Genomic DNA, 22791 nt, shown 5'->3' with positions numbered 1-22791 from the left:
TCATCTTGAAGTGATATTTCTCTTTGAAGGTTTGAGGTTTTTGAACCACCAAAACTGTCGCCTCTCACATTTTGAAAACCAATACTAAAATCTGTTCTCAACTCTCGAAAGGTGCAGGCAATATTTAATTAAGCCACATACTTTTTAAGAAGCAATTTACTGGTTTGTAATAATTGAGAACTAGGAAAACAGCCTATGCCTGAATGCCAGTAGTGACAGTGGATCCCCTGGGAGGCTGATGTTGGAGGATGACTGCACCTGATCTTCCATGCTGAAACTTGACATTTTGCTGTTTGTATGGCTACTACCAGACAATCAAACCATGTGTTCTGATTTACCAGGGCCACAGACTACTACCAGGCCAAACAACCATCTACCAAATTAAAACTGTGGAATTATCCCGTAAGCATTTGAAATTCACTGTTAGTGTACAGAACTGATTCTGCAGAGAATGAAAAGCACTCTGCACAAACTTAATACTATTATTACAAACTTCATTAACTTTGTCCAAAGTAATATAAATCACAGAAACCAATTTACTACAGAAGGCAACAGGTTGAAGGGTGTGTGAATGATTTTGCTTCTGTTTTGGAAGATAACCATCACCATTTTGGCATGTTGGCTAATGTTAGCAAGCTAGCTAGCCAATACATACCAGGCTAACCTAGCATGCAATGCTGCTTAAGAAGTGCACTTTCTCCTCTCATCTCTAAATCCATCTATGTAACACAAAACACTGCAGTATTACAATTTTTGTGACGCTCCCTTTCAATAAACGACAAACAATATTGCCTCCATCCAATTTGTTGCATTTCGTTTAGTATTGGTACATTTGCTTACGACGTATCAGGCTCGGCTGGTTTGGATTCATTCTTGAAACAGGATGGGCGAGTTGCAGATCTAAAAGCAGACCCACATGCCACTAGTGTGCAAGTCAAAGCAACACTGACACAGTCAAGCTGCCCAGATCATCATCTTCCACATTTTGATCATGGTGATCCAGAATTCACATTACGACTGGCTTTAATCCTCTCTACAACTCCCACTCCATCTGAACCAATGTCTTAACAGAAATAACCTTATCCAAAACAATAACAACACAAGTGTTAAAATGCGAGTGAATAAATCATGCATGCAATGCAGGATTTGGCAGGAAATTAAGACAGGAAAATATGTTTCATTACAGCATCCTGATAAGAGTTCAATGTCAAGGCTACAGTCGTCTTAAAGACCAACAGAAAAAAAAAAAAAAGGTGAAATGAGAGGTAACAAAGCACCATCACTGCCACCTCTTAAACCCTCCTTCAACACTTCAACTCAGATAACTGGTTCCTCTTCGTGATCCAGACTCTCTCCTCTGGCTGACGCCGTGTTGACTGTCAGAATGGCAGCCCTACCCACATGAATCTTCCTGAGTTCAACTCATGAAGGGCAGATCTTGGCACGCCCACAGGCAGGCGAGAGACAAACATGGCCATTATTTGTTGTGTCCCTGTGTCGCTATGGTTTTAAATTGAGATGTCAACAGATTTCACCTCTGAAAGGGCTTGCGGACCTTCTTCCTCCTCCTCGGGGGTTTGCCACTTTCCGCCCACGTCTCACTGGGCTCTGGACGATGACCCCCTGGCATGTAGAAGCCTGACTGGGCTGGGGGAGGGGTGAACGGGGGTGCTCCGGCACCAGGTGGGTGATGGGGGGGTGGACCTGAGGGGAAGAAGCCCCCGTTGGCAGCCATGTCATTAGCAGGCCCTCCCTTGAATATGCGGTTGAAGAAGTCCTGCAAGTCAGCAGGGTTGCTTGGCCCTGTGGCGTGCTCCGAGGGCGTCCTGAAAATTAAAGAATTCACAATCAGAGTGGAAAGCTGAGAGAGAAGATCTTTTGCACTCAAGCCTCAGATAGAGGACAAAAGGACAATGATGCTCTTCATTAATCTGTTTCTGTAGATGGGCACATGACAATAGCATATGAATACACTAAATGAATGCCAACAACTAATTATGGAATATACGCTCATTTTTAACGCTCATTCAACACTTGTTTGATGCCTTCATCCTCAAGGGACTTACCTGGGTCGTGTGGAGTTGCTGTTGTTCTTGGAACCAAAGGAGATGTGATAGGGAACACGGTGTGTGTCAGGAGAAATGCCTATTCTTTGGCAACCTGCCCACTCTGAAACATAAGAGCAGAACCAGTCACACTGCTTTGCAGAGAAAAAGTATTAAGTTTTGGTCTGTCAAATCATCCTATGAATTTGTGTAGCATTCCTACTTTGATGTCAACTAGGCTTTCCTTTAACTTGTCGATGCAGGCATTAAGTAGATATTGGTAATGAAATCCTATCTACGTTGCCAAATGCCACATTAACGATCATTATTTAAACCTTTAAATTTCAGGAAAGGGCAGCTAGCCGCTGCTGTTAAGTGTATCTGAGCTTGTCCTAAAAATAAAATTTACGATTTAAATCGATTTTTTTTCTTAAAAACAAATGAAGTGTATCAAAATTATATGAAACGCCAGCACATCTGTAATGTCTTTCCACCGGGGCCCCTTCTTGTCATATGGGATGCCGCTAATGTTACCTGCTTTTTAGCAGGCGTTCGGGGGCTGCCGCTAGCTTGTGCATCTCGCATTGCGGCTGCTGCCTCTGTCGGAGATGCTGGAATAAATTTGTCGCGCTGCTGCCTTTAGTTGCCACAGACTTTAGACGAACTTTACAACGGACGGTGCTTCGCTCAACGTCGGACGTTGCAAAACCGAACCACTTCCAAACGAGCTCCTCACTTGTAGAAGCGCGTGCTGCCATCTTGATACTTCGTTTGTGTCTGAGGGGAAATCTCGGTGGGCGTTGTTGTCGACTGCGGAAGCTCAGGGAAGTGGTGGGGCTTGATTGACAGAGAGCGATCCGTGCCGTATTTACCCAGGTTAAAGTGAATCTCGATTTTCATTTTACACATCATCCTAAACCATAAATTCGAATTAACTGATGAAATCGATTTATTGCCCAGCCCTAATCTGAGCTCAGGTAAATGACATTATTGTTTCTGTTGGGGGAGGAAAAATAGAACAAATAACCTAAATAAAAAGCTGAACCTTACCTGTAATATCGTAAACCTTGCCGTCCATACAGGCAAAGTATGTAATTCGTAGGCCCAACATGCTGGACTCTGCCCATAGGTCCCCCTCCTCAGCACTATGGCAACGGTTGCATTCTGCACAAAACCTAGCCTCAGCAGGCTCCCGGTCCATCTCGAACCGCCTGCACACAGAAAGGCCAACAATGTTAATACTGAGCCAAGAAGACAAGGGTCACTTGTGACTGTGCTGATATACCATGCATGAAAAAATGTACCTCGTATAAGTAACTCGTATTGTTTATTTAACTTATCAGAGTCAGGAAATGTTTTACATTGCAGATGAGATGTTTGGTGTGAGCGACATACTTGTGCTTGCCTTCACACTTGGTACACATCATGGTATTCATGGCTTCTTTCAGGTCATCCTGCAGTTTAGTGAGGAACTCATTCATGGACTTTGAGAGCTCAGTTGCTGCCATGCGCTTCCTGTAAGGGAACAAAAGAGACCTGTTACTGATGTGTTGCAACAGAATAAGCCTTCAGCAAATCAAACACGATACAAATCGTCTTGAAGGAAAATAAATCTTAAATCAACTTAGACCTAGACCATTTATGGTCAATATTATTATTTTGTAATAAATGTCACCATTGTGCATATAAGTATGGTGTAAAAATTTCTACAAAGGTTGAGTTTTTGAAGTCAGAAAACTATATGTGAACTATATGCTATAATGCAGGAGAGCATCACACTACTGTACAGTAGTTACAAAAGGAAGAAGGGGCAAAGAGAACATTGAGAGGGAGAGATCAAGGATTTCTACCAGACTGAGAGCATAACTTGGCAACTGCAAAGGAAAAAGCTGATTATTTTATAACTAGATAACTTTTGATCACAAGATCCTTAATTTTAATTTGGATTTATTCTTCTTAAGAATCTGTATGCCCTGTGATTACCAGTTGTTCAAGATACTCACAACTCATACTCTCTCCTTGTCTCTGGGTTACTGACAATATCCCAGGCAGCTCTCAGTACTTTGAATGCCTCTCCAGCACGTGGGTGCTTATTCTTGTCTGGATGGACCTAAGTGAGAAAGGACAGAAGAAAGATTGCATGAGTAAAGGAGAGACACTACACAATTAATGACATGTTGATTCATTGATCCATCAGGATACATTTTTCATTCCATATTTTTGCACACACACCTGGACAGCCAGCTGCCTGTAGGCCTTCTTCAGCTCAGCCTCAGTGGCATGGACCTCTACGCCGAGCACTGTAAAGGGGTCAAGCTCATCCTCTGGTACCTGAGCCAAGGCCAGCAGTCTTTCCAGCTCCTGGCCTGGCTGGCATCTCCCCGCTCTGCCAGGTGACTCAGGGGTGGATGGTGGTACCTGGCCATCACTCCTGAACCAGCTTCTGACTCTCTCCAGTAGGACTACAACCCTCTTCCAGATCCTTGAATCCTGCAAAGCTGCCCAACATCGTTTTCCCCTCTCTCCACTGAGTCGCACAAATAAACCCTTTGCCCACTGGGACCCAAGAATTACCAAAGCACAGAAAAGTCTGAAACAAGATAAGGCAGCCGTCTTTACCCAGTTCACTGACCGAACACTCTTATCAACTAGGTCTCCTCCTGTGCACTTTGTCCATTCCAGAATCCGACTAGCATCCGCCTTCATCGCAGGGATATCTGTGACTTTTGCAAGGAGCTGCTGCCCAAAGTTGTACAGTTTCATGCCTCCCGTCTCCACACAAACTCCACAATGGTGTGTTAGTGTGACAATAAGCTCAATCACCATATGGATACAGGAGAGGCACCAGGAGCTAAGAGACTCTGACAGCATTTCCTTGAAAGCTAAGACAAGCTGTTTGCCTGTTCGCCTGCGGCCCCGGCTCTGCTGATGGTGGTGGTGGTTACGTCTACGGGTCTGCTTGTGCCTGCCGCCACTTGACAAAACATTACCTTTTTGAATGGAGGAAGAGGAAATGGCATTGGATGAACTTTGACCGCTTTGCTCTGAAGCTGACCCCCCTCCACTGTTCCTCAATTTGAACTTCTTCCCAGTTCCTGAGTTCCTCCAACCAGACTCCCCATTCATATACTCATTTGCAGCTTCGTCCTCTTCTTGATCCATAACCTGCGTCTCATCATGACCTGCAGCGGTTTGCTCCTCTAACCAGTCGAAAACCTCCTCAGTATCCTCTTTGGCCTCTGTAAATCCACAATTCTCTGCTTCACCAATTCCAGAGTCTTGTGGAGTGGCTAGGTTCGGGATGTCCTGAGTGTTAGGTTTGAGATAGGCTGTTATGTCCTCCTGAATTGGTTGCTCACAGTCCTCTTCAGTCCCTCTGACTTCCCACTGACCAGGCCTGGTCACTGAAGTGGAACCGCCATCAGGATTCTCCTCCTCAGTCTCTGTAATGCTATCCATCTCCTTCTCAGTTGTCTCTTTTTCCATTTTCCCTCCAGTCGTTTTAATTTAAGAGCTGTGAAAATGGGATCTCATGGAAGGTGATAGCCTAGATCCATACTCTGGCAACATTTCCCCAGACTCTTCATAAGAAAAGAGTGAGACTCTGGGGGGTCCTGAGGGTGGGTCTCATTTCCACCATATCAGTAGCCACTTCCAGGTGTCACAAAGGCTTTATCTAGACCCCACAGCTCACATCATGCAGGTTTTTATCTGAAAAGAAACAAATCATGTTATTACAAACTGCCCACTCTTAACTGAGGAACTTGCAACTAGCTGAAATCATTTGAATTACATTAGGAACCTTTCCAAAAAAACAACTTAATAGAAAGGTTAAATGACCTTTAACAGACCAGCAGCCAGGAGGAAATCTAAATTAACATAGAATTTCCATAAGGAACTTGGATAGTTTGGTTGATAGTTAACAATGCAAACAAGTCTTTCACAAGTCTAGAAATCAAACAGCCAACACTCTCATGAGGATGCCATCAAGGTGAAAATTGTGTATCTGATCAATAAACAATAAACGGAAGACCGAGTTTGAGGACGCAGTGACAACACCACAGATGATACAGGCTATGTCTGCACGCAAAGTTTTTGGTTCAAACCTGTTATCACTGCCATGAAATGGAGCTCATTTGGATCTTGAAAAATTTATCAGTATACAAGTTCACCGTGATTATAAGAACAAGGTTTGGCTCTCCATAAGATATTAGACTTGCTTCTCTGGTTTCTAGGTTTGGGGGAACTGCTCGTGAATAACTGTCTTAAGATAACATAAGTGGATTCTGTGTTGGGATGAATTTTAGCTAAAAGAGCTAATGGCTAGCTCAACCATTAACGATTAAACTAAAGATGACTAAGTGAAACGTCATTCAATTTCTGTTCATTAAGATGCAGCTGCCAGCTACACGAACTTCTCTGTTGAGCCACTGTCGGGGTGAGCTCAGGTTCACCAAAATATCAAAATCTGCGTGTACACCGTGCGTGGTCTCTCGACAACAAAACATGGTTCCCTAATATTCAAAAACATGCATGCGACTCGTGGGATTAAATGCGTGGCTAATTACCTGGATCCTCCAATCATTATGCTGCTTTGTTGTAGGCTAAAGCAAATAATTTAGCCTAAGACCGTGTATCTACGATATTCTTTCTACATAAATGATCTGCCTTAGCTAACGTTTCGCTAAATAGACGGTGCGCCTTGGTAAACACGAGGAAAGACCCAATACGGAAAGACAGCTGTCACAAAATGGTCAACCTTGCCTGGTGAATTGGTGAATTGGTGAACTGGAGAACTGACACATCTAACACATAACACCAGCTATCGCCTCTGTTAAGGGCAGCTAACGTTAGCCGACAGCCAGGTAGTTGCTTGAGGAAATATCCCAGCAAAGCAGGAGCATAGACATGTACAAGAAGGGCTAATATTAGCTTGCTTCTAGCTAGCTAATGTAACAACATTTCGAGTGAAGTAACGTTAAGCTCTCTCCTCAAAGGAAATGACCACAGCAGCTAACGCCTTTAGCTAGCAAACAGCCAAGCGAGTAGCTAACAACAGTAGCGAACTAGCTAACGCGTTGCTAGCTCCCTGATTTCCCTTTCCTGTTAGGTTATCGAGTAAGCTAAGACATATTTTGCACAACAGGCGATTCGAACTAGGCAAACTGCTGTGCTTAAGCTTTCAAATCAATTGGATGTCATAGCTAACGTTACCTTCCGAATAAATGTATAGCCTCGCTTGTTAACAGTCAGCTAAGAGTCCGTATTGTTTTTCTTAGCTAACTACTTTTACCACTTCTTCTTCTTCTTCTGCTGCTGCTTCTATTTCTTTCCTTGCTCTTCTTCTCCTTCTATTTCTTCCCTCCTCCTCCTTCTTCTTCTGCTGTTGCTTTCCTACTTCTTCGTCCGCTTCGTCTTCTTCTTCGTTGTTTTCTGACTGTTGGCAAACAACTTAAAGCGCATTACCGCCACCCATTGACTTAGAGCGGTAACTATGCTTTCAATCAGTCCTGTTTACCTACCAAACCTTTATTATCGTTCTCACCACTACCCATCCTGTTATAGCCTACATATCTAGACTAGCATGTTATAACATACAAAATACGCCCCCCCCGCCCCACCCCCTTGACTGCTGGGTCTTTTTTCATAATGTTTTTATTCTTCCTCAGTACTAATATAACACTACTTCTACTCTTTCAATAATAGCTGCCAAGCATTGTGGCATAGTGTGGTAGCAGCTGTAAAAGGAAGTGTAGTGAGTGACCAGTAGTCTGTTGGTCCAGTGCACCATATGAATAAGTTAAACTGAATACAATTAGATGCATGAAATATATTAATTAAAGGTGCAATGAGCTAGATCTAAAATGCACAGTGTTTTGCTGATATTGCTGTAGTGCAAAATTGTGCAACAACTGCATGGGTAATAATAAATAACAGTAGGCTAATAGTGACAGTATTGAGGTTTACAAACAATTCTATTGGATGGAGGTGAGCTGAAGTTGCACTTGCACTCCCAAAAACAATCAGACCCAACCATATAAAACCAAAACACTAAGATCTTGTAAAATAAATAAAACTGTTAATTTAATTAGAATTTTTAAAAAAATGGTGGTTAAACTAAATCTACAGCTGGGTCCCGGTTAGTATTGATGTTGGAAACTCCCACATGTCAGTCAGATGTCAATCAGTGTTCTTGTGCTGACTGGCCATAATGCCTGTCTCTTCGCGGGTCTCTGATAGGGCAAAGTTTGGGAATCCCTGCCCCAAGCTGCTGCATAGAGCCAGTCTTGAAGAAAGAGAGGGTTAATTTCAAGCCCCCACCACCACCACCCACATCTCCAATTTGAAAGCCGCCTCTCTACCGGGAGAGGAAGGCTCTTTTTCGGTCAGATGGCGTGCTGCAGTCCGCCCCCGTCATTCTCCAGCCCACACAGACAGCAAAAAGGCAGCCAGCAACCAATACGGTGCGCCGGAGGAGGATTTCTGCCAGTGATTTCAGACGAGTTACGATACGCACAGGGGATTTACTACGCCAATCTGAGTTGGGAAAGCGATCGGTGAAAGGTAACGGGGTAAGAGACGCAGCAGATAGTCTAACTAGGATGTTTCTTTAGCCAGACTGTTTCTCTCTATTAACATCTGGCTCAGGAATAGCCCGCCTTGCCTCCAGTCGATGGCACTATCTGAACTGGAGCCAGTTAACCAAACGCCTCTGTTTTAGGGTCGTCTAAATCCGCGTCATTTACAATAGCTGAGCACGCCGAAAATCAGTTGCTTTTTCATGTTTATCAGTCTCACTCCAGGATTACAGACCAGTGAAACCGGTTGTTGGATAGACACGCTTGCGTACGCGGGTCTCCTGTTTTCACATCCATCTGTCTGACCTGAAGAAGGTAAGAGATTTAGGTTCGTTATTTTACCCCATCATTTTAGTCATCAAGTGCTTACATTACATTAACTAAACATACAGGGGGTTTTAAAAGAGAGAGAGAAAAAAATCCATGCGTTTCTACATGTGAGATGTGGTAACAGGAGCCAAGACTATCTTCTGTTCAGAGGCATGCATGAACTTCCCACACTCAATTTTTTTTATTCTTATTGCTCTAACAAGATAGAGGCGTGTGGAACCAGGAGTGGTAGATGTAGTCTAGATGGCCATGGCATTAACTAAACAAATCACCCTCTCAGACCTTCCTCACCTGCAAGTTAATTCCTTTCCTTTCTCCTGCCTAAACTTTCCAGTACTGTGCCATGTCTCTGCCACGCACGCTCGGGGAGCTGCAGCTGTATCGGGTGCTGCAGAGGGCCAACCTGCTGGCCTATTACGATACCTTCATCCAGCAGGGCGGTGACGACGTACAGCAGCTCTGTGAAGCAGCGGAGGATGAATTCCTGGAGATCATGGCACTAGTTGGCATGGCCACCAAGCCGCTGCATGTGCGTAGGCTGCAGAAGGCCCTGCGTGACTGGGCAGCCAACCCTGCACTTTTTAACCAGCCCGTCTCGAACGTGCCTCTCGGGGGCATCCCGCTGTTTAAAGTTGACGGGACGGGCACCGGTGGCTCGGCAGGAGGGCCCAGGAAGTCCGTGAGCAACGGTCAGCCGGGGTCGCCGTGTGAAAGGGAGGATCGGGCGTGTCTTACCCCGATGCACAGCGAGTCCTAGAAGCCCGTGCTCCCAGGCCTCCCCGCAGCCCCCAGACACACACTACAGGGACAAACTGTCACCCATGGACCCCCACTGGCTCAGCCCCGAGCCGGACGGGAACTGCAGTTTGGCCTCTGCGTCCGGGATAGAGGAGGAGCCGCCTAGCCCGCCTCTGCTTTCGGCGTGTCCTCCGGGTCCCTCCACGTCTCCGAGCTCCTCCACGTCCTTCACCCCGGCGGTCCTGTCCGCCTGGCCCGGGGGGCAGCTGGACGGGGAGACGGCGCGGGCGGTGGGCGAGAGCGTGGAGAGGCTGCTGAGGACCCTGCCCAGATCAGACCCCGGAGAGGTGAAGACTCTGCTGAGGATGAACAAGAAGATGGCAAAGACAGTGGGTCACATCTTCAAAATGGGGTCCCAGGATGTGAACAAGGAAGAGGAGATCCGAAAGTACAGTCTCATATACGGACGCTTCGATTCCAAGCGGAGAGAAGGCAAGCAGCTCACTCACCATGAGGTAAAGGCATCAAACCAAAGACAAGAGCCAAGACGAGGTGTTTGAATGTCTCAAATAAGAATTCTTACTTCTATGGTACAGAGAAGTTTAGATTATAAGATAGAGGCAAGCTTTGCTCAGACATAAAGACACATGACAAACACAGGTGTACAATTTTTGTAACATCTTCACGTCATTCTTAAAGTCTCTATCTCTCCCCTCAATCAATGCTTTTTCTCCTCAGTTGATCATCAATGAAGCTGCTGCCCAGTTCTGTATGCGCGACAATGCCCTTTTGCTGAGACGGGTGGAACTCTTTTCTTTGGCTCGGCAGGTGGCAAGAAAATGTGCCTACACCTCCACACTAAAGCATGCGAGGTAAGGGCACCACCTCCAGAGAATAGGGATTTTTCCACCAGCAAGCAATGACCATCGCACTCCACACCTACTGTGTGTTGATCGGTCTTCGATCCAGGAAAAAAAAAAAAGGTCCATACTTTTGTTGGCTGTTGTCTTATACTGTAAAAGAAAGCAAAGTAAAAACTTGGGGCCTCCATAGCAGCTATGGCAACACCCAATACTGTACATGTTCAACTCTTTGGCAGAGGAGATCCATGTGATCGGAATAAGCCACACTTCAATAATTGTGAATGAACACTTCAAATCATGGCATATCATAGCTGAAAAAAACACCCCATGTTTGACATGTTACAGATGCCAGGTGCTTTTTTGTTAAGCGCCTTACAGCACCACAAGTGTGTTCATTTTCAGAATGAAAGTTTCCCCGGTGGGAATCAAAGCCACAAATCCTGGCAGAGTTGGTGAAATGCTCTACACACTGAGCTACACAGGAAGTCACCACACCAGTCTCTCCCCTGTCTGTCTGCTAATGTACACAAAACATTTTTTAGCTATATGTCTATGATAGTAAACACTGGCATTTTTGTGAACAAAATGCCGTACTGAATGCACTGATAGCTTTAAGTACAACAAAGTACAAATCATAACTAGACGTACATTTATACATAAATGGTACATTTTCAACTAGTTGATATTGTCAAATATGTTTTGTGACTACAGGTGAACAAGTGACATTTTATTTAAATGTTATTTAAATATTAATATATAATATAATATCAGTTATTAAGGTTAGTAACAAAACTGGAAAGAGCCATCTGATATATGGATATTTTTAGATATTTTAACAATAATAAAGAAGCATATAGAAATTTAGCCAAAATATTTGAATGCTGTTGCTTTTTGAAAAGTACTTTCTTCAAAAACATGTTCTCAAGTACTTTGAAAATGTATTAAGCTAGAAAAATACAATTCATGTTTATTAGCTCAAGGCATTCAAATGTTTTCAAAACATACACATTTATTCAGAATATATATATATATATATGTTCTAAATATATTATAAGCAAGTGAATTCTGCAGAGGATAGTTAAATTCTGAAAAATCGATTTCCTTATTGCTGTGTAGTTAAAACTATATTCCAGGTCGTATCACAAGTTGAACAAAAGTTGTATTCAATGTGATTTCTTGAATACTGCTGTATCTTGCACAGAAACATTGGCTTTGTTATTTCTTACTTCAGGACAAGTGCAGATGACAACAACGTAATATCCCACAAGAGGATGAGACATGAGGTGAGTTGTCAGAGCGCCACTACGACCAGCCGAGAAGGCCTGGTTCATACATGTGATAGTCAGTACTGCTTGTTAGTACTGTATAGACAGTGTGCTTATATGATGTGTTTTAGGTAATTGAGAGTGTGTCCTCTCTTCTGGGAGTGGAGGGGTCAGAGGGCTTGACCCAGAGAGCAGACGACGACAGCTTATCCACAGAAAGCCTGGATAGTGTATCACAAGGTAAAGTCTTCAGATCTGCCTCATGAAATGATTAGCAGCAAGTCCGGCCGTCCAGTAGTTTGTTTGTTTTTTAATTCTAGCTCTGAACTCTGTCCGCTGCTGTAGATCATCTCTCATCCCCAGACATTCTTCATGTTTCTATAAATGTCAGCGTCTGTTTGTAGGAACCCTTGACTATCTAGAATGTTAAGAAGATCAGTGTTTGAAGATAGCATTTACACCCAATTCTGTCTGTCCTGTTAGACATAGGCTCACAGTGCCACCAATCTCCATCCCCCCGCCCCCCCACCGACACCTCCAACCCTGCCAACTGGAGTCGCCATCTCATACAGCAAACGCTCATGGATGAAGGGCTGCGATTGGCTAGGATGGTGTCACATGATCGGGCTGGCAAGCTCAGCCTAGGGTCAGAAGGGACTCATTCCACAGGTGACTTTTCAAATGATGGCTTAACAATATTTTCATTTTCTTATTTACCTCATAACACAGACCGAATAAAAGTCTGTTTCACAAGAGACCCGTTTACAGTGAGCATGTTTACCCATTTCTGTGTCGGTTAAGGTCAACGTGCAGAAATTAAAAAAGGAGGAACTGATGTAGGGTTGAATTGGAAAAGGCAGACGGAGATTCCCTCACCTCTCTTAACAATGAATGTTTTATGGCTCTACAGTTTGAACTCTAGTGAGTCACAATCTCTCTGAGGTGACGCCTCCCACCATCCACAGCTGAACTTCACTAGACTGTAAATTAGAGAGGATAGAAGTTACAAGGGGAAACAGAAGGAGGTGGAAAGAGAGAGAGATAGATAGATAAAGAGAGAGAGAGGGGGAGGGGGGATAGAGAGGGGGGGGTGTTACACTGTTATGTGCTAGAATAGCACATCTTTAATACGCTGTCACTGTACCATTTTTCTGATCCTTCGTAGCAGTTTTTGCAATTCCCAGGAAAACAGCAAATGATATGGGTAACTAAACAAGTAGATCTGGGCTGTGGTAGCCTGTGAAAGATAAAGAGAGGAGAAAGAAGCCAACAAAGATGTGAGGGGGTGGGGGGAGAGGAAGTACTCTGGGGGCGGCAGAACCAGATCCCCCCCTCTTCCTCACCAGCAGCTGACGTCAGAGTGTGTTAGGTGCGTGGGCTGAAGGGCGGGATGGATGGGGCGTGGGGGTGAAGGAGTGGGAGGTAATTGGAGGGGCGTTGCATTGACTCACCAAGCGACAGTGTACAAAAATAAAACCCGTGGGCAGGGAAATGGCACAGTCTTTTTTATACATCTCTCCCTCTACCAAGAGGACTGCAGAAATAACAAAAATGACATATGTTGCAGCTCTGACGTCGATCTCCCTCACTTCGTCTTGTTTTTTCTCACTCATCCTACTTTTCTTCCACTTTCTGCCTCACTGATTGTAACCCAACTTCCCTTCACGTCCTTTCAGCGTCTGTTTTCTGCCATAACTTATCTTCCGTTGTCAGCTTTATCCAGTCTGTTTATAATTTTCATACATCAAAGATCTGAACATTTAAATCATAAACACAAAATCCTTAATCCAATAAATCCAACAGCTTGTTTTTCTCCATGTATGTTATTGAATGTATGCTATTAAATTTTTGTATTATTACAATATTGCATTGTACATACATTATTATATTATTGCATGTTGTTAAATCAAGTGGAAACCAATCCAGAATATGGACTCTAAAGGAGTCTAAGGTGCTTAACAGATAAATAAATGAACAGTGATTCTTTGGCTCGTAATCACAGGGGAACCACTTTTAGCACTATATAGAACTTATATCCTAAAGTACTAAAATGATCGTTAGAGGCAGAGGGAGAGTACACAAAATCACAAGTAGTGTGTTGATGATTTATGTTAATTGGTCAGTCATAGCGCTTCATTACAAAGTGATTAAATGCACTTGTGAAATAATAGTGCCACAATACAGTCCTACAAAATACACAATGTACATGAAGTTTTGTTTGATTTATTTACTCACCATGACCCCAGTCAGCTATTGTGAGGATTTGACATGTTCACACTAAATCACCAACAAAGTGATGTGATCCCCTGCATCAAAATAAGATCAATACACTTTGCATTTTGGACACTTTGTGTTACTCAACAGCTGGTGACTGGTGACTTTTCTGTATGTGGAAGAATCTCCATCTTGTAGGTGTTCTTTGAATTCCCCAAATCATTATTTGAGGGCCTTCCTCTTCTGGTTGATGTCCACTGGTTGCAACCTGTGAACATCTAGATGACTGTGGTTCTTTCATGACTTTTACCCATTGCCTCCATAATACAGTACAATACAATACAATAACACTGATGACTATCCAGTTAATGTAAAGCAATGTGCCGTTCCATTATGCATTCATAGCAGTAAAATCTAGCATTAAACTCCAGGATCCAGGAGCATGGTCCCGAGGAGATGTTTTGAAAAATAGTTTGAAAGAATGATTTGATTTACAGCCATCACCTTGATAGCATCTTAAAGGCCTAATTCTCAATCCGAATACAAACAAAAAGCAGGAGTTATTTTACTTACCTTTGATTTTTTCATTGTCAAATTGAGCCAGCTCACAGTATGTGACAGTATGGGTTTTAATCTGTTACAGATTTCTAATTTAGATGCACTCATGAACCTAAGAACCACTTTCTTCTCTATGGAATTCTGTTATCCTGTATGGTCGTGCTAACGGCTCTTCAGATATCGGTGGAGAACCAGTTATTGTTTCTGAAAGCAGTAATTGTGCTACAAGTGACTCATAAGCTCACAAGAACCTCTGAGGAACCATCTTTCGGTAGACACCCATGATCTTGGTTTATGTGTTGTCTCATATTACACATACTGCCTTATTTGATCAACTGTATTTCTCTCCACAGATTATGAGTGTAAAGTGGAGAGGAGGGGCTCGATAACAGCCTGCAGGAGTAACAGTCCTGGCATCACCAAAGACGACTCCAACCACAGGGGGAAATGAACACGCTCAGGGGTAACGGGGAACTTGTGCTCAGACCTGCCACTGAACTCCACTCAGTCTACTAGGCTGCAGCTGAGCAGGCCTTCCACATGTACTTAGATCACTGACATCACAAGAATCTGATGGGGAGAAGGCCATCATCGTCATCAAAATCAATATAGTAAATGTCTGAATCTATCAGTGATTGACGTCATAAACCTGCTTAAGGCAGTGAACTACAAAGCTGAAGTTGTGTAACAAGCCTACAATGCTCTTTGTTACCTCTGTATACATAACTAGGCCAGACAGTTTTCTTTTTTAAAACACATGGGCTATGTGGCCTACAGATTTGAGGAAATGGGCAATAGGGGGCAGAATCTATTTGAGTAACATGGCCTGTAAAGTACAGACACATCAGAAAAACCTTTGATAAGAACACTTAAAAGAAATTTCTTGTCTAGAGTATTTTGTGAAACTAATTTATTTGTTTTGAGCAATGGCGTGTTTTCTTTTTCAAATGAAATGGGCTCCACACAGCAGGGGGCGCCATAAGAAGGGGCCACTACAACTTTGGAAATAGTCTCCCATTTATGTTCACTCACCCCAGAATGAGTAACACAGTTATGTAGGAGACATTTGCATTCTTAAGGAGACATTTGACAACATTTTCAAAATATCAAAATATCATAACTCATCCTTCTCTGCAGGCCATCACCCTCAGGAAATGGATGCTAGTTAGAAGTGGGTGCTAGTTTTTGAGAGAAGATGTTTGTGTGGTAAAGTCAGACTATGTAGACATGAATATGAGCACAGGAACAATATTCCTTAATTCATTCAAAAGTATAGTCAGCGTAGATGGAGTAGGAACAAAATTAGTTTGTAGTACATGTTGACTTAGATTTCCTTGTACACACAGATATCACTGTCAGCTTCAGAGGCCTTTTGTCCTGAACTGCATCAGTTCTCATCACCCATCAGATCTGAACAGGCAGGCTGACGTGTGTGAGATGTGACGCCATCCCTTCTCCTATCTTTATATAATAATAATAATATTTTTTTTATTTACAAATGGCTGATATGTTATTTGTAAGAGATAATATTTCAGGCTTTTGTTTGGAATTTTTCCTTTATTGAGGCATTTGATACAAGTCTTATGTGAAAATGGACTCAAAACATCTATGCTAAACTCAGTGATGTGTTATTTCTGAAATACTAATAACGATAATGTGATACTTTATTGATCCTTGGGAAGTTCCCTCCACAGGGAAATCAGGTGTCAGGTTCAGTAGTAGTGTCTTGCTTACACAGCCAGGGGCTTGAACTTCTGAGGAAACCTCTTTCACTTCTGTATAACAATTACAACAATTAGAGCATTTTAAAGCGTCACATTTACCACAGCATTTTCATAATTTCATGTGGTGGTTACTTTAGGTTTTTGAGAAGTTATTTTTAGATATACTGGAAACCTATGGCAGGGTAAAAAAAACGACTACAAAATACAGTATCTTTGGGATGATATCTGTAGACTTAGATATTTACTTATAACAATGTGAGTGTTATGTAAGACCCCCATTCTTAAAACAGTGGTTTTGTCCTTAGAGGCTTAAGATTACATTTCTTAGGGCCACTCGTCTCTCTTTACCTTCCAGGCTTGACAAACAAAAGAAAGGAACAAAACCACATGCTTTACTTGTGATTTAAAGAAAGTAATCATACGGTGCTTTATTTTTGATACAACAGCTCCTCCTATTTGGCCCTCATATAAGGAATTGTTTTTAATGTGTTCAGACTAAATATTATGACAAGGCTCATGTTGATAATATGAAATTGATGAAAGTCTCTGTGTAATTCAGGATTGATTACAGATTATGACGAGGTAGCTTGCAGTGCATCAGTTTTACCTGCCTGTCTGTTGAGCATTAGCTAACCTCCTCAGTTTATGTTGCAGAACAGATTATTTATTTTGTTAAATCTCAATAAATGTTATTTTATTGTTTAAAGCTGTGTGTTGCACTTGTATTATAACTCTTCAAAGAATCGTTTTCTTTGGGAGTTTGGCAGTTCGTTTTTTTAGAAATCTGCTGTGTTGTAGAGGCAAAAACGTTTGCATCACACAGCCAGCAACACCTCTGCTGTTGTCCTGTTTGTTGCTTCCAGTCCTGTACAGACAGGCTTCCTGCTGCATGACTCACCTGGGGCTGTGACGTCATCAGGGCTACTCAGTGCTCACACACACACACACTGCCTCTCTATTCAGACAGGCACCAGAAAACATGAAGACACATAATCCAGTAAAACGACTCCGAAGCCATTTGTTAAGGAGCACTTCTGTGTTACTGTGCAAAACACCATGAACTTCAGCTTTCAGTCAATTGTCCTGATTAAGCTCAGGATTTACACAAACCACAAACAATAGTAAACACAAAAATCAGCATACAAAAATGTGGCTTTGAATATTTAATGTAAAAGTTAAGCATTTATATTATTATTAGGCTAGTACTATTATTATTATTATTATTATTGTTAATAAATCACACTTCCTACACCATTGGACCAATTCCCTAGAAACCTGGTTGGGAGTATTTATGGACCAAGCCCATAAAATTAGCTTAAGGCTCTTTGATTATAGTAATTATACCCAAGATGGCGTTCTTTGCTGTGATTATTAGGTATGAAGACAGCCGCCAAGCTGCTGCCATCATCAATCAACCGTCGGCATCACTAATCGGAGCTAAAGCTGTGAATCTATTCTTAGCCCATGCTTTCTTTCTTTTCCTGAGTGTCACTGAGAGCTGAGAAGCATAACATGGATCAGTCCTATGCTTAATTTTCAATCTTTTCTCAAAGGAGCATGCCTATTGATAAAGTTAACTCAAGAAAGTCTGCGCATTCAAATTTATTTTTTGAATCATCCAGGGTTTAAAGTGACGAGTGTCTACCACATACTAAAAACTAAAAACCAGGCAATATTTACTTGGATATTAAATGAAGCCAAGGGTATTTGTTTGGTCTATATGTCAACGTAACTTCCAGGTTCCAGGTTTATTTTGCTCATTTTTTTCTATTAGGACAAATTATCCTCGTTGTTGAATGCATTATGATTTTTTATCTTATCCCTCTGCACCATGGACTATAATGGAACTAGAACTTGAGATTGAAAGGTAAAAAAGAAAAACGAGGCCTATTTTTGGCTGATCACAAATTAGACTATTTGTTGAAATAATTTCTTTCCCTCTGAGGGTAATTATCCTCTTAGATACATACAGGCCATCAGTCTTCATCCAGACTATGTCGATGTCTATTGTACATCTGAAGCTCTCCAAACTGATGTAAGCTCCATCACACAGGGAATGCATCTCATATTCTGTACCTTTTTATTAGTTGGTTGGGCATGAAAAACACCAAACTAGAAAAAAAAAAGTACATTTATTGTGCAAACATGTGGACTACCTGAAAGCATCACCACCAGTATTCTTGAAATAAGGATGAAGCTAGATAGAGGATGGAGTATGACACCTTAGGGAGTATGAAGTAGTTTTCAATAGAAACCGCTTTAGTAACATGCTACATGGACAATGTTGCATTTTATGGCTCAAAGAGAGAAAATCACAGCATGATGAACATCCCTACCTTTGCCCAGCCTACTCTACTGAGCAGTTTAAGATTAGAGTTACTATTTTAGAATTGACAGTTATACATACAACAGAAGAACAGGAACCCCATAGAACCCCATATCATAGAAAATGATGGCAGCATCAGCATTTGCACTGTTGATCCATCTGACAGACAGCTGATTCTATGAAGTACAGGTAAATTTGAATGCAGTTTCCAGAAAATACTTAAACTGAATTGTAAGTATAATGTAAGTCTGTTAGGTAAACTTGTCAACGTGCTAAGCAACCTCTCCAGCGCAGTATATCATGCCTACACATGCCTACACATCGAGAGGCAAAACGCAAGGACAGCAGTTTGTCTAGGTGATGTGAGTGTGGAGATGTCGTAGGAACTCTCCACTTGTGGTTGTGTCCCCGGGGAAAACAGCCTGGCAGAATTCACACACGTGAGACTGCAGCGCCAGATCTGACATCAGCATCCCGCCCATTTGGTTCAGGAATTCACTGTCCAGGAAGGGGCTGGCAGCCGCGGGCATCTGGCACACGGGACAAGACAGAGAGAGTGTGTGAGCAAGAACATGGTAGTTACCAGGGACAGACTGGAGATACACTGCTGAGTTTTTTGGACAGAGACAAAAGGGGGGCACATACCCTGGATGTTTGCAGCGCTCTGTCGCCCACAGAATGACCTGCTTGCCTTGGAGTTTTTGAGACCCAGGAAGAAGCTCCATGCCACCCTGGGGACTTCGGGGCCGAGAAGGGCGGGGCTTTGTGTTCCGCCTTCCCATCCTCTTTTCTTTGATGGGGCACGTCCACGCAAAGTTTGCCCAGATCTTCAGCAAGGAGATGAGAGAAAGTCCCCACTCCCCTGGGGGGGCGATCGATGCCACGCTGCGCTGTAGCACCTTGTGTTGTGGCTGTCAGTGGTTCAGGCTCTTCATGGAGACGCAGGGGGGGCTCTTGGGTGCACTGGACCGGGATGGATACCATGTCGCCTAGCTCTCCGTTAGCAACAAAGGTACCTACAGACAGACAATTTTAGATGTGACCAGTGTGTCACGACTGAGCCCTTGTTTATTGGCAGTGGGTTTAGTTTATACCTGGACCTTGCTGTTTCTGCAGTGCCTTGGTGAGCTGCTGCAGCAGAGCGGCCTGTCTCAGGCACAGTGATCTCAGGCGAAGAAACTCCTGGTACAGCTCCATGTACGCTTCCTCCATCTCAACAGCTCAGAGTCTGCAACTAATACATATCGAGTTTACACTGGGCTGAACAGTATACATTACTAATATATCTACAGTATATATATATATTACTAAATATCCAACTTTGAAATATCCAATTTAAAATTGAAAACTATTTATTTGCAAGCGTACTTATGCAAGCCTATCACCCCGGTCTTGGTTTCTCTTCCCTGGCTCCCTGTAAATGCACATTTTGATTATAAAATCGTACTCCTAACTTACAAAGCATAACATGGCCTTTGCAACTCAATATATGACTGATTTACTTACTCCTTCATGAGCTCATCCGTACTCTCCACTCACAGGATGTAGGACTTGTCATTCCCCGCAATTGAAATAAAACAACTGTGGCCAGAGGCTTCTCCTATCAGCCCCCTCCCTCCGCTACAGGCTTCCTGCCGCTGTCAGGGAAGCAGACACTGTCTCAGTATTTAAATCCAGACTCAAGACCCATTTATTCAGCACCGCCTACAACGAATTTGTGGCTGTGAAATCCATTCTTCAGATGTCTTCTGCCTCACCAGAGTGACTTGTAGTAGCACAGCTATGGCAGGTCAGTTGCTCCCCAGTTGGGTTAATGGAAAAATATAATGTTTGAGTAACATGTACTCCTGGTAAGTACAATCAGTACACATTACATAATAGTTATATATTTTCTTGTCATGATCATCTAATCAAAGAGTAGCATGCAAGCTGTGCTGGAAAATGTCAGTATAAGGAAGTAACTTGAAAACAGGGAAGTGAAAGCCTTTGAGAACAAAACGACTGTTGAGTTCTCTGTCACATAGGCTGCTGTATGAATGTCTGCAGAAACTTGCACTCTTTAGCATAGCCTGTCACTTGAAACCGGAAGGAGCCAGGCTCTATATTATTATGTGGTACAATTTTAGCACATCCACTAGCTGTGACAGTTAGACACTTAGATTGCTTGATTCTTTCTTTTGAGAGACATTTGTTTGGAACAGCCTGTAGAGAACGTAATGCAAGACAATTCTGACATGCTTATATCAACTATATATAAAACGTACTGCCACACATGGCACAGGGGCAACAGGGTCTCACATACAGAGCAAGACATTTGATAGACTGTAGACTATACGTTTCACTCTGCAAATACACATTCAACATTCAGGCAGGTAACTCAAGTCAGGTTTGGTACAGCATGGCTGCAGCTGTAGAGGAGATAAAGTGAAAGTCCAGAAGCACTTGACCAGCGCTCCATGGTTACAATGAATAAGATGAAATGCATTAAATACATTATGAGCATTATATACCATGGACATAATGGCTGAGGCTGAGAAATGGTATCATGTGCAGATATGTGTAATGTGAAAAGCTGTGAAAAATCTTGCCGTTATCTTTGATCAAGACATTTTCTTTGACAGTCGCCTCACAAAAATATGTTTTGTACAGAACTCATTACTGATTCATTAATTCATTACTCTCTCGTCTTAACTCCACACTCTTTAACATCCACCTAGATCATCAAATGACCCTGGTTTTAGTCTCCCTTCACTGGCTCCATGTAAATGCACAAATTGATTAGAAAGTCCTTCTTCTAAATTGCAAAGTTCAGTTGCCTTCTTAGGTATCTCCTTGAACTCTCTGTTCATGTGATGCAGGACTCTTTGACATCAGCTTTGTTTCAAAGAAAAAAGCAACTAGGGACAGAGGCAGTGACTATACCTTTACATGCACACAGAATTCAATTTTTTACCTGGTTGTGGGTTGATGTGTGTAAATGTTAGAATTCAGTTAGAATAACCTGAGTAAGCACATACTGTATTATTATTATTATTATTATGAGAAACCCAGTTAAAATGCCCGGATTACTCCCATAAATGAGTTATTGTGGCAGGTAAACATATCACTCCTTTCCCTTTTGGTGTTATGGGTACATTTGATGTCAAAAAAAACATGGCGGGGAGCTATACTGCAATAACTATTATTATTGGGATCATCATTTTTGTCCCCTATATTACAAGTAACCTACTATTGCTCAGTCAAGGAGGGAGGGGGGTAGCTGCACCTTTTCATACTTTTTTGTAGGTGGACTGTCCAATCTGAGGGCAGGACAGCACATGGGGACAGGGATATTCTGTTTGTTATTTACTCTGTCGCAGGGTATCAAAGGTTCATGTAAACAGCTTGACCGAATACATTTTATCTGTAGTATGACCAAATATTATTAACAACAACAATAATCATAATAACAATTTGTCCAGCCCCTATGTGACCTGAGCCTACATGAAACTGATTTGGCCCCAGGGGCTTTAACAGTGACTGAGCTATAGGAGTTAATTGTGAAACTGTCGACTATAGGAACTTGTTCCCCTTCCTATTTTATACGGTTTTGGTGTCCTTCAACAGCAGAAACTCACTTTGTTCAATTTTTCAGCTCAGTTTCATTCAAAACGCGGAACTTAAACCGAAATTCACATTGTTTCGTGTTGACTTGTTACTTAGCGTCCAATACATGCTGACTACATCACTTCAGTTTTGTCTCGGGTTGTGTTTCCATACATCAGAGCTACTACACATGATGTGTACTTACAACTTAAGTAGGCGATAGTTCCCCAGAAGGAGCCGCAGACACACCGGTGACAGACGGACGTACCTCAGTATTTGTATTGGGCAGGCTCAGGATGAGATCCGCATTTTTTTTTACCTGTGTCATGCTAGCACGGAATAACAGAAACAATACTTCCTGTTTAGCAATTCCGACTTCAAAATAAGAGCGCAAAACATTTGGGCAACAACAACAACTAAGTATGGAGGACCAAAATAGTCACAATTAAATAAATAAATATGTGTCAGTGAAATAAATAATCACATACATAGATACAGAAATACATTTAAAATTTACAATTTAAAAATTATTAAATAATATTATTTCATAATTATTGTTTTCATA

The 22791-nt window shown here is 42.4% G+C and overlaps 3 protein-coding genes across 6 annotated transcripts; 1 reads left to right on the top strand and 2 right to left on the bottom strand.

The window, feature by feature from the left end:
* Positions 1 to 1531: 1531 nt before the first annotated feature.
* dnajc14 (DnaJ (Hsp40) homolog, subfamily C, member 14) lies at positions 1532 to 7378 on the bottom strand. The gene is made up of 7 exons (XM_071537517.1): positions 7260 to 7378; positions 4278 to 5756; positions 4049 to 4155; positions 3441 to 3560; positions 3096 to 3256; positions 2067 to 2169; positions 1532 to 1826 (listed from the first exon to the last, which is right to left on the bottom strand). The coding sequence occupies exons 2-7, from the start codon at positions 5529 to 5531 to the stop codon at positions 1532 to 1534; spliced, it is 2040 nt and encodes a 679-aa protein (XP_071393618.1). The 5' UTR covers positions 5532 to 5756; positions 7260 to 7378.
* A 1174-nt stretch (positions 7379 to 8552) lies between these two features.
* nab2 (NGFI-A binding protein 2 (EGR1 binding protein 2)) lies at positions 8553 to 16970 on the top strand. Its single transcript, XM_071537522.1, is given in 8 exon segments — positions 8553 to 8938; positions 9288 to 9700; positions 9702 to 10206; positions 10430 to 10563; positions 11786 to 11837; positions 11951 to 12059; positions 12303 to 12488; positions 14945 to 16970. Coding segments are annotated over 7 exon segments (1488 nt in total). The 5' UTR covers positions 8553 to 8938; positions 9288 to 9296; the 3' UTR covers positions 15043 to 16970.
* Positions 16971 to 18393: 1423 nt separating this feature from the next.
* On the bottom strand, positions 18394 to 22546 carry LOC139659305 (uncharacterized). Of its 4 annotated transcripts, none has more exons than XM_071537528.1 (6): positions 22432 to 22546; positions 20148 to 20278; positions 20010 to 20055; positions 19736 to 19875; positions 19287 to 19657; positions 18394 to 19171 (listed from the first exon to the last, which is right to left on the bottom strand). In XM_071537528.1, the coding sequence occupies exons 4-6, from the start codon at positions 19851 to 19853 to the stop codon at positions 18995 to 18997; spliced, it is 666 nt and encodes a 221-aa protein (XP_071393629.1). In that variant the 5' UTR covers positions 19854 to 19875; positions 20010 to 20055; positions 20148 to 20278; positions 22432 to 22546; the 3' UTR covers positions 18394 to 18994. The 4 variants fall into 4 exon arrangements, with proteins under 4 accessions (XP_071393629.1, XP_071393632.1, XP_071393630.1 ...); XM_071537531.1 differs by having other exon boundaries at positions 19742 to 19875; XM_071537529.1 differs by lacking the exon at positions 20010 to 20055.
* Between the last annotated feature and the right edge of the window lie 245 nt (positions 22547 to 22791).

This window comes from Centroberyx affinis, unplaced genomic scaffold (assembly GCF_046629955.1).
Source record: "Centroberyx affinis isolate AG114_WGS23_722 - 3 ecotype Tasmania unplaced genomic scaffold, CSIRO-AGI_Caff_v1 ptg003063l_1, whole genome shotgun sequence".
In the NCBI taxonomy this organism is placed as follows: domain Eukaryota; kingdom Metazoa; phylum Chordata; class Actinopteri; order Beryciformes; family Berycidae; genus Centroberyx; species Centroberyx affinis.
Note: the sequence above shows the minus strand (reverse complement) of the source record. Positions and strands in the feature narration are given on the sequence as shown.

Bases quoted from the DNA above. Each gene is read 5' to 3' on its own strand.
- dnajc14 (XM_071537517.1), bottom strand. From the start codon at position 5,531: ATGGAAAAAGAGACAACTGAGAAGGAGATGGATAGCATTACAGAGACT. The intron at 4,156-4,277 runs GTGTGTGTGCAA...TTTCTCACTTAG, and splicing joins ACAGGCAGCTGGCTGTCCAG to GTCCATCCAGACAAGAATAA. The intron at 3,257-3,440 runs GTATGTCGCTCA...TTCTGTGTGCAG, and splicing joins AAGTGTGAAGGCAAGCACAA to GCGGTTCGAGATGGACCGGG.
- LOC139659305 (XM_071537528.1), bottom strand. From the start codon at position 19,853: ATGGAGGAAGCGTACATGGAGCTGTACCAGGAGTTTCTTCGCCTGAGA. The intron at 19,658-19,735 runs GTATAAACTAAA...GTCTGTCTGTAG, and splicing joins GCAGAAACAGCAAGGTCCAG to GTACCTTTGTTGCTAACGGA. The intron at 19,172-19,286 runs GTATGTGCCCCC...CCCGTGTGCCAG, and splicing joins GAGCGCTGCAAACATCCAGG to ATGCCCGCGGCTGCCAGCCC.